At 38.0% G+C, this 11846-nt stretch overlaps 1 protein-coding gene across 1 annotated transcript in view; it reads left to right on the forward strand.

Moving 5' to 3' along the window:
- CTNND2 (catenin (cadherin-associated protein), delta 2) overlaps positions 1-11846 on the forward strand; it is a gene marked incomplete at its 5' end in the record, with an annotated part of 150743 nt that overhangs the window by 136744 nt on the left and 2153 nt on the right. The window contains 2 exons of the mRNA XM_010181860.1: positions 2613-2744; positions 9906-9979. Coding sequence (XP_010180162.1) covers positions 2613-2744; positions 9906-9979 — 206 coding nt within the window. The remainder of the gene's footprint in view (positions 1-2612; positions 2745-9905; positions 9980-11846) is intronic.

The raw sequence follows: 11846 nt of genomic DNA on the forward strand, positions 1-11846 counted from the left end.
TAGTTAAAACATGTTGTGGAAAGAATAGCGAGTAAATGAGATCTACTGTAGTCAGTAATACCTTTTCACACAAGATTTTCATGGGCAAGCTAGGAAACAGTCCAGAAAAAGTTGTGTGTTGTATGCAAATGACTGAAAGCCATTTGCAAAGAATGACTGTTGCTTATTGCCAAAATGGAAGAATGCTTTGCTTGGAGGTTTGCCTTGAGCTCAGTACTCTTCAGTGGTTTCATTAAGGGCCCAAATAATATGCAAAGGATGCCTATTACCTTTGCGGCTGACGTAAACCGGGGAGAGGCTTATGTACCTTGAAGGGCATTATTGAAATTCAGAGTGATCCTGAGAAATTGGAGATACTGTCCAAAGGGAAAAAAAGATCCAGTCTTTTACAAATAAATTATAAGGAGATTATCTGGCTAGACAGATGTTCTTTAGAAATGATTTAGGGGTTTTTGTCAGTTGCACACATGAATTGGGAGATGGAGAAATCAGGATATGAGGACACAGTGAATGGACTGTAATTGTTTAACTTGAACAAGATGGGGGCAGTGGGAAGAGGTACGCACCAAGTACTCAAGTACATAAGAGCCAGCTGTGAAGAGGAACAGTGTGAACTTTCTCTACTTTCATAGCAAACAAATGGAAATAATGAGCAGCAAGGAGTCAGGGAACATTTCCTAACAGTAGGGAAACAAAACACTGGAACAGACTGCTTGGAGCAGTTATGTGGTCTCTGTCATTAGAGATCTTTAGTTTTAGATTAAAATCTGTCAAGAGTTATTTTGGTATACTGGATCATACCTTGGGGTAAAGAGTTGAAGTAAATGAACTTACAGTGTCCCATCCATCTTTAGGACTTGGTGATAAGATGCTTTATCTACTGTAGAGAGCTCTGTCTTCTTTTGTGTCCTTTAAGAGCAGAAAACCTTTATATCACTTTTCAGTCTAATGTCAACCAATGATTTTATGTCAGTTTCCAGTAAAAACTCTGAAAGAGGTCACTTCTGGATTTTAACACTTGCCAGAAAGCAGCAGTTCTCACATGGGAGGAGAGAGAGAATTCCCACAGGGAACAGAGAGAGATGGTTTTGTCTTTATCAGTAAATTTTGTTCAAAATACCAGAGTTCTTAAAAGCATTACTAGAGTTGCGAAACAAAATGCATCCCTGTGTTAGCAACTTTCTCAGTGTTTTGCATTCTGTTTTGTGCCCTATTAGACTCAAGTTGCCATTACCTGTTTTGGTAATTTAATGTCATGTCTCTTTATATCTGTTGGATTATCAGCTTTAGAATTGCATCACTATTGACAGGCAATTTAAAAGCAATCCCCAATTCTAATGGCTTCATAAGAAAAACCATCTGTCCCACATTTGCTCTGTAAATTCGGAGGCCAGGGCCAGCAGAACCAATCTAAGCAGAATGCAACATCACTTGTGCTTCCCTGCTCCTTAATTAAGTACAAGTGCTTCACTACTCCTTAACTAAAAAACGTAACATAGTTTAGAGATGCTGAAATACATAACTCACAAACAAACTTCACAAATGAGGTTGGTTTTTTTCTGTTTCTTTTTTTAAGCAAGGCCTGATTGCTTTCGAAGTTCTTTTTACATATGGAATATCTGGGTAGAGGCAGGGAAGGGAGTGGAAATAAGCACCAGCACTTCAGTTATTTTTGTACCATTGTGCCTTCACAAGGCTCTGAGGTGCTCTGCCACTCACCTTGTACTCCTTCTCCTGTGAAGTACTTTGTATCTACCAACGCCTAAATATCTTGAAGTCATTTTACTTGAAAGCCATTCTTTTTAGCTCTGCTTTTCTCACTTTCCTAAGCATCACAAGCTCTCTTGTCTTCGTTATCAGTGCCAGTGATCACCTTCACATATTTGAGCACATGAGAATCAAGTGCCAAAGAAGTTCTCCTCCTTGTCACCTTGTAGTTTCATCCCTTTAGCCATACCACAAGTATTGGTGATGCAGGATTTGGTTTTAATGATACCTTAAAGTAGCAGTTGTTGTTTTAATGGCAAGTGTTCATACATAGATGTTTAAAGTCAGAGGAATAATGTGAATTACCTTTAAGTGTTAGGCGTTCTTTGCTATAGGTTTTTTATGACACACATCTTTCTTCCCATCTCCATTAGAATCATTTCATGGGTTTGTTTCTTTTCAACAGAGAAAGACTTTATAAGGGATTTTTCACACAGTTGAAAGTTAATGGTCTTTTCAACAGAAATAAATTAAGCATTTTGAGAAAAAGATTGGAAGTGCCCGTACCAGAAAGTTTTGGCAAGTTAAAGAAATTAAAAAGCTAAAGGGGAAAAAAAATATTATTATTGTACTTTTTTCTTAATGATCATCTTAGATGTTGGGTTTAAGTGAAAAAAGTAAAATGTTCAGAGAGAAAATGATGTTTGGAGTTGATTGTCCCATTAATACATTTGTCCTATACTTGAAATAACAGCACTTTTTCTTCCAATGCAGTAGTGTTTCTTCAAACAGCTTAATGTTAGTATGCTAACAAGTGTAAACTTTACTAAAATATTTACTCTAGAGTTAAACACTACCTTCAGTCATATATGGCGAGAAAAAATAAATCCATTTTTATGATCTAGCAAGTGCCCCAGCCTCACCTCGGGAAATGATCAGCCTAAAAGAAAGAAAAACAGACTATGAATCAACTGGAACAAACGCCACTTACCATGGAAGTAAGGGAGAACACACTTCTAGGAAAGACACCATGACAGGTGAGATTGTGCTTGCATAGCATGTATAAAAATCAGCTGTGATAGACCACTGATGTTACAGGCTTGGCTGGGTTTACTGTACTACAGGAAAGAGTCAACCTGCTTTTGTTGATTCCAAAGTTGTAGCCACCTTTGTATGTAACCGCATTTGAGCTTAATGTATACAATGCTGTATGAAAACAATTTGTGAAGACCGTGTTTCTTCATAGAGGAAAGGCTCTAAAAGCGATTTTTCATTTCTTCGTAATTTTGTTTTAATTTCAGAAGGAAATGAGTAAATCCACCTTGTATTAACTACCGTTTTTTCTAAAGCATGACAATGGTTGAGCACGTGTGGTGATCCCTAACGTCTGTCTTTTGCAGAGAATGAATTTCCATGACCGGTTAGCTTATTTTACACATCAGTCATTCCTAGGAAATTCAGTAGCGCTTTGTAAAGTCTATTACTTTCTCAGCTGGACTGATGTAAATTGAACCATTTTCTCTGTGTATGTTATGGTGTCTATGGCAGGTTTCACTGAAGCCTTCTCCCTCTTAGTGAGCTCATTAACCTGTTAGCATTTCAGTAATTATCAAATTTTGAGTGTTTTGCCCACTAGTGCACCTTCTCTTGCTATATATATGTGTTGGTCTCCATCACCATTGCATAGGCTTATATAACCTCTGTTGAACGTTTTCACACATACATACAGTGGTGAGCATCATGGTGTCCTCTCCTCCAAATGCTACCTCGGGGCAAGCAAAAAATCACTGTGAGAAGTCACTCTGCACTTTCGGAATGCCTGTTACCTTTTCCCACGCCCTCTGTAGAGATTTTGCTCAGAGGATGCCAGAATGGGCTGTCTTTGTGTTCCTCAGCTCACTGGGGACACCAGTAGCATGCTGACTTGGCATCAGGCCATCCATTCTGGCTTTCAAGACCGTATTTAGGATATGATGATACTCATACTACATCTACTATGTCATATGCTATTGTGTAATCAAAATCTAAAGGCCAGCCATTGCATTTGTATGAAAATGCCATACGGGACATTAATCAGCATGAAAGTGAAAATCTGAAGAAGAGGAATGACAGTCAAGAGCATTTGGGAGCCACAGAAATGAGGAGTGTCCTGAACAGCATCCGTAGCATACTACAGATTCAGCCAAGGTACTGCATTTTATGTATCTGTACTGTTTTGAGTGTTTCATAGCCACTGCACAGGGTGGTTCTCTAAAACATTTCAGTGGTCCTTACTTGTGTGACTGTGAAGGGTAGGACTGCAGGTTTTTTCAGCACTTTGTCAAGGATCCATGAAGAGGGAATCTCAGGAGTAAGAGCAGCAGGCTGAAAAAGCAAAAACATTAGTATTGTGTTCTAGTTGTGCCTGCAGATTTAGTCTACCAGATTATATCAGGTTCACACAAAAAAAAGGTTTTCCATGTGGAAAATCTGTGTTTCCTTGCAGATAGTCTTGTCTCTCTCCACACTTAAAAAAAGACCTGGATTTTCTTTTTCCCCATCCCCTTTCCTTTTGTCTTTTACTGTAGTGTTTTTCTTCTCCAATTACTGTTTCCCTTGTTTTCTTTCTATGTCAATATAGTTTTCAGATCATGAGGTTTGTACTTCCCCAGCAACCTTTGCTCCACTTTGATTTTTGCATCATTTTTTCCTATAATAACTCTTTGTATTTTGTCTGCTCTTACTCATCTTTTCAGTGGGCTTTTAGTAAGGAAACTCAAAGACTCTCAGCAATCCACTATTTTTCCAGCTACTGAGCTCAGTGAGAAAAATTAAAACTAAGATCAGATTGAAAAGTTTAATAATATTTCACAACCTTACATGGACACTATACAAATGAAGATGAAATTAACAAATCACTTTCTCTCTCTTTCAGGTCACCAAATTTCTGTTCATTTGGTTTGAGCTCAAATTAATCTCCATTTTGAGAACCAAAGAAAATGACAATTCAGAGGAGTCTTATACATCAACATTCAACATGAAATTTGTCTAACACATTTGTAGCCCATGAAATAAGTATTTAATTAAAGAACAATATAAAATCTGTATTTGTGATTTTAATTGTGAGACTTTTTTACTTTACTTGGATCGTCATATTAATATAAGTTCATGTAGCAAGTTCATTGCAATGCCTGTATTTCATTTTGTTCATCAGACAATGTATTGCAGGTAATGCATCCACAAAGCATACGGGATTTAGATAAATGTTTTTTCAGGTTCCACCTGGCATATACATATTCTGAGCTGCTCTTGTATTTTGTGCCAAGCTGATGTATTACACAAAGCTTTCATTGACTTACGGATTTACACAGAATGTAGAGCCACAGCTGTAGTCCAAATTTATCCATGACTGTCTCCATGCTCTTCTCCAAAGCTCTTCTCAGTTTACAGGTCAAAAATTTTATGACCTCTTGGCTGGGACTGAAATGGAGGGTTTTTGATGGATTTTCGAAGTAGAAATGTTGGCTTCTTGCCATTGGGGGGAGTTGTCAGGAAACCTCTGGGGAAAATGGAGAATCTATGAAGTAAACAGTTTGGCTAAAGTTGGTAACTTGTATTGATTTCACAAGGACAGCTAAAAAATAGAGGAACAATACCAAAGTTCTCATTGCCCTCTTCCCCTCACAGGTTTATGATGCGTGGTATATTTACTGTCCATCTTCTCTGTAGAAAATAATAACCAATAATAAAATTTTATTACCTAAAGTATATTTTAAGACAAAAACTATTACATTCCTTTAAAAAAACCAGGAGCTATAAGAGCATGTGATGACATTATTTATGCCATTGTGTGTTCCTTCAGAACAGGAAAGAAAAGCTTAGTGTATACCATCATGGGTCTCCTAAAGTTTATTTTACTTCGCAGTGCTGAACCAATACATGCATCGCAGTCTGCACCCAGTATCTTCACTTCCACCAGCAGAAACACATTCTGATTATTTTATTTTAGTTATCAAGAATCAAGTGTCTATACTTTTGTTATTGAAACTTACTTGCAAGTCCCTGCACGTTCAGAACACAAGCTAACCACCATCATCTGTTAAAATAGCTACAGATGCTAAGGCTACTTGAACTTATTATTACTTTAAGAAACCATCATACACTCTGATCTTTTCTCATGCGCTTACTTAATCGTTCACCGTGCAGAAAGGTGGCAATGGTAGTGACAGGTAATGATCTCTGTTAGCTGAGATTTGTGAGACACAGTAGCATTTTCCTTTACTGTCTTGAACTAAATTTGAGAAAATGGACTCCTGCTGCTTATAGCAGAAAAAACAGGTTACACAATACCAGATGAGGATGAGTACCTGTCCAGCTGAGCTATCCTTTCTTACTATCAGTCTGTGTTTGTGAGGGCAAAAGGCTAGCATCTTGTTATTTTACAGTGTCCATAAATGTGTTCAGAATAAGTACTTACAAGAACTGAAAGCTGAAAGTTAAACCGTGAATCAAGAACTGGGATATATGGGAACAGCTTTGATCAGTGATATCTTTGTCACATAAACCACTGAGTTACAAAGCTGTTGTCAGTTTTGCAGAAAAGTGCTGTTGGTAACAATATGATTTTTTTTTTCTTTGACCAATGTTACCTTAAAAAATGAACGGGGTTATAAAGGAAGGCATTTTGCTATAATGTTCTTTATGCAATGCAACCACAAAGTACTGCAGGTTGATCATAGTACTCATTTTAGAACCTTCACAATTTTGCCTAGTAGAAAACCTGTTCAGTACTATCATGTGCTGATGTTTAGATACTGCATAAAACACAGACATACACACACTCATCACTCCTCAAATCATTTCATCTGCAGCTACAGTTCTCACATCTCTCTAAGGAAGTGTGGCTGCTGGAAAACCTCCATCTCTTGCTCCTTGTACTCCTTTCCCTTCTCTTGACATATTTTAAAAAAGAAAATTATTTCATTAACCTCTCTTTCTCTCTGGTAATTTTGCTGTGGTGGTACGTATACAATATTGACAGCAAAAAAATCAGATGCTAACCACACAGTATCTGTTCATTCATCTAGCTCATTCTCTCCCTTCTTTCTTTTATATTTGCCCTTTGCTTTTGGACAGCAAGAGTCAGCTGCTCACTGAAGCATAGCAGAGGGGGAATGGAGTTCCCAGGGATGCCACCTGCGTGTTCAGATGCAGGTACTGGAGCGAAGCAGCATGCACTGCTAGCAGCTACATTGCTTGACTTACATTTCCTCCAGAGACAGAATTATCTCAGCCTCTCAGCTAGACTAAGCCAAGATTTCTTTTTCTTGAGCTCTTGGCATTCATTCCCAAGCATTTGATGTGTCATTGTATTTCTTTTTAATACATTAAGAAACAGATACTATTTTTTTTAATTTGCATTTTAAACTTGTGAATTTATATCCGCATTACTGCAGTGAAATCAGCAGTGCAGACCTTGCAGCTGTTTTCATAAGCTGTAAGTATCCATGTTTCCATCGCAGAATATGTGATCTGGGAGACTGTAAATCTTCAGTCTGGCATGTGACAATGCTGAGCACGTCAGTGCAAATGTCACAGTAGTGCACTGGACAGCTATGCGCCAACTGTGGACTAATTCTAGTTTTCTAATAGTCATGGGTATTAGTGGCACATATGTACTGTGTCCCCTTTTTTATACCTGTTAAAAGATGGAATGGTCAAAACCCTCCTTAAAGTCTCTCTGATTGCCTCTAGGAGCAACATATTCATAAGCATGTGTCCAGTTTGCTATTTTTTATCAGAGTCTTCATCAAACCCTCAGATGTTGCACCTTATACCAATATTTTAATTCATGACATCAGGCAACCATGAACAGTTTTGTCCTGTCTGGACACGATATGGTCAGTCATGCCTGAGTGAAAACCTGCATGTATGAAACTTCAACCCTGTTTGTCTTGCAATTATATACATGAAAACAAAATGATTACAAGAAGTTCTTCCTCTGTTTATGTGTCCAAAACATTGAGTATCGCTTTCATTTTTTTCAAGAAGCAGCACTTCACAAAATGGGTAGCTGAAACACTCTGAGTATCTTTAGATCTTGAGAAGAGGAATTTGTATAACCTAATTTCTTATAGCATTTTGAAGGACAATCAAAAAACTCAGCAAAACAGCATAAAAAAGATGGTATCGAGGAAGGATCTGGCAGTTGCACTACTGAGAGTCATGCCATCATGAGATGCACCATAAATAGCAGTGCTGATGCAGACTTCCCTAATACCAAAGACTGTCATCAAGAGGGAGGTTTTTGAAACACTAAAGCAAAGGATGCAGCTGGAATATTAAAAACTCTGAAATAAAGGTCAAGTCTCACACTTCACTCAAGTTTGGTGACAAAATGGAGCCTGAGCAGAGAGAACCTCTGCAGATCAGCCCTTCAGTACTAACATCTAAGGCCAAAGACAAACTGCTCAAGCAGTCAGCATTTCCATCTGTTACCACCCATTGGCACACAGGCAGAATTAAGACTGACTACCACTGGAAAAGACCAATCATCCATTACTACAGTTCGTGTTCTTCCCACCTTCAAAGAAAGGATCCTTCTACACTCCTTGGAGACCTCCAGAGCCCTTCTCCATTTTCTACACAGGACTATGCACTATCTCAGTAACTGCATGCAGCTCTTCAAGAAACAAAATCTCTTTTTCCAGCTGTTAGGGCACCATATAAGCCCTGTTTTTATGCTGTTTTAAGAACATGGTGGATATCTTTAAGAACATCATCTGAGATCTGTAAAGCAGCAACATGGAACAGTGCACCAAACTCTGGCAATAATTATACCCTCAGCATGGGACTCATAGCAGATGTGAAGATCAGAATTGGCGTATTACAGTCAACTTTGACTGAAGCCTATGCCATTCCTTTCTCCAGAGGATGCAGTGGCTGGGAGAAAGATAGAGGCCATTGTACGCACTGGGGTCCATGCTAGCAGGTTGCCAAAAGAAGAAAGAGTGGTTACTTCTTCAGTAACTGTGGTTCTTCTTAGTGATGTGACTAGCATGGACCCATAGCCAGCTTTCAGCTCTGATGCTGAGTCCTCACCCTCAAAATTTCAAGTGTCAAAGGTATTAAAAGCAAATCTTGGTGTCTCCAGGTTTTATATAATTGCACAGAGACCTGAGAGGAGTTGGGTGAGCAGTGTGTTTCAGTTCCACTGATGACTCTGATTCACTGTTACTCAATTTTTACTTTCAAGCACATGCTTTTGCAATCAGTGTCCTCACGACAGCATCAAATCATTGGTTATAATGTCTGGAAAGTTAATGTCTGGAAAGTTAACACTTGCCCAGTAGGAACAGTGCACAGCAGCCGCACAAAATACTGCCCTCATATTTGATCAAATATGAGAAATAACTACAATTGTTCTAGTTCTTCCAGCAAACTAAGCTTCAGCTGGATAGCAAAATCAAAGTGATTCATGAACTCAGCTTTGCAGGGAAATTCCTTAGCTTTTTATGTGTTTTTATGACAGGGTGGGAAATAAATTTTTGTAAAACTGTATGATGCTATCCTTGTCTTTCGAATTACTTCTGATTTCAAACTCATAGCTCCGTTTTGTCCATGCATTTCAGTAGCACCAGTTCCAGTACCAGTAATATGCAGTTGATGGATTTGAGACTATCTTTAATATAACTACATATTACTTTTTTGCATAACTCATTTTCAGTTGCATTTAATCATTTTTTTTCCATGAATAATTTCACCATATAGCAGAAGCACTGTAGGATAAATAACCCAGGATTTGGTGTAACATCATCCAGCTGAAGTGAAAGGAATGAAATGTTTCCTAATCTCAATATTTACAACTGTTGCCTGTTTAGTGTATGTGTGATATAAAAATCCCATATATAATCTGAAGTATATTACTGAATGCTAGCTGTATTCCACAATTTATATGTGAAGTACACAAGATTGGTATGAACATGATACTGTGCCTGTTCCCATTAATAATTGTGTACCATGTACACACGTGTGCACCAAAGCAAAGATTATGACTGTTAAGGGAAGGAAGAGAAAATTGAAGTCTACAGATGGTTTTAAAGATTTTTGTATGTGGGAAACAGGTGCTGTATAATGTATGTATGAAGCCTTCAGAATTCACTTTGAGGCCAAAGAGGTATGTTTGGTAAATCTGCTTTTTCCTTCCTTCCTTTCTCCAGCTCAGAACACTGGAATCTCAACTTTGTACAGGAATTCGTATGGTGCACCTGCTGAAGATATCAAACATAACCAGGTAAGTAAGGAGACCAAAATGCTACAGTTCTAGATGGCATATGCACACAAATTATCTCAGGTGTTTGAGCCTGTAACTAATGATGAAATCAAGAGCAGCTTGAGACCTGAATGCCTTTAAAGTTATGGATTTGTGTGACAGACTACAAAAGCCAATGTTAGTGGGCACTTCTCTGGTGTCTCGTGATGTCCTGTGCCCATGAACTTGATTAAGTCCAGTCACATCTTATTACTTCAGTATAGTTAGCCATCATAAAATTCAACACTGCTGCTGACTTCACGTGGCTCACATGCTAAGGTGTCCTAGCAGAAACTCAAGTCTTGAACAGTCCTGGAGAAAGAACCTCCTGTCTCTTTTGCAAGGACATCTACACTGCCCTTAGGTGTAGCAAAAGCCCTCAGATTTGCCATTTAGTAACTCAGGAAGCATGATTGTAACAAGGCTTTTTGCTTGGTTGATTTTTAATGTATGGACTGGGGCATGGGCGAGAGATAAGGTAGCATTTCATCAGCAAGGACACTTTCTCAAGTATATACATCCAAGCCATTCATTCTACAACTTTTTGACTCTTTTAAAATGTCCTGTCCACGAAAACCAGAAAGGAGTAATTACGGCTGGATGAGGTGGGCATTACAAAAATGTAATTGGCAGCATGGGTGCCAAGCTAATGCAGTCACAGAAAAAGTTGCAATATTGACATGTGCGGCATTCATATAGCTGGTATTTCCAGTATAGTATTTCCTCAGCCCCTGGGAAACAGATATTTTTCTGCACCCATAGGCTTTTGTTTCATCATTATGTGTAATGTAACTTTGTGCTTAGTTATCTCAACTCTTTAATATTTTCACAGCTTCTCTATATAATGTGCAAATGTTACAGCATTTTTCAACTAGAGAAATGAGACCAAAAAACATTTAAGGAAAGCACTTAAAATAATTAGTATTATCAGTTAAAGGAATATTTAGGAAAAAAGTATTTAAAATACATTTCTCTGAAAATTTTTACTAGTTTATTTGAAAATTCAATTTCAGAGCCTGATATTTTGGGTTTAATCCACAAACTTTAGTTGAAGAGAGTTTCTGATGTTCTGTGCCCCCATTTCTCTTTATTGGTTTTGGTTTCTAATTAGACAGTATTTCCTGTGGTGCACCATATTCCTTCTTTGTGTGAGCCAGTTCAGTGCATGAAGGTGTTTCTGCTTTTATTGCATTTAAAGAAATGAAGCCTTTCTAATTAACACAGTATGTAGAGAAAATAAGGGTATGGGGTATTGTAACAGCAGGTGCACTCTAACCGCAGTCATGAATCAACTAATTTAATTTTTGGAGTTAGAGTTTGAGTGAAAACAAAACAAAACAAACAAACATATACCAAAAACCAGAACTATTTTTCCACCTTTTCCCATTCACTTTCTCAAGAAAATGTCAGGTTTATGATAGATACATCAGAAATAGTGTCTTTAACTAAAAAGAACCCGGAAATACTACTTCAGTCCCCTATTTTCTTCTCAAAAATTGGCCATCTCTAACTTTTTGGGATATAAATATGTTGCTTAGTATAGATTATTTCTCCTGTGTCCAAAATTTAACACCTATGTTTGAATAAGTGAAATGAAACGAGGGGTTCAAGGTCCTGTGCACCTTGATAGCAATACTAGAAACAGAAACTAGAGTAGTTTTGCTCCCTTGTGCAGTTTTAATACTGGACCCAGTGTTGTAAGATCACTTGTAGGGTTGTCAAAGGACATGGACACCCTTTTGCACCCTTCGCATCGAGTCCAATACAGGCACGCTTTGAAAGAATGTCACAGAGTTTGGGAAACAGCAGTGCAAATGTTTCCCTCTTCTTGAAGGACCATCTTGCAGAG

Source organism: Mesitornis unicolor, unplaced genomic scaffold, assembly GCF_000695765.1.
Source record: "Mesitornis unicolor isolate BGI_N332 unplaced genomic scaffold, ASM69576v1 scaffold8363, whole genome shotgun sequence".
NCBI lineage: Eukaryota > Metazoa > Chordata > Aves > Mesitornithiformes > Mesitornithidae > Mesitornis > Mesitornis unicolor.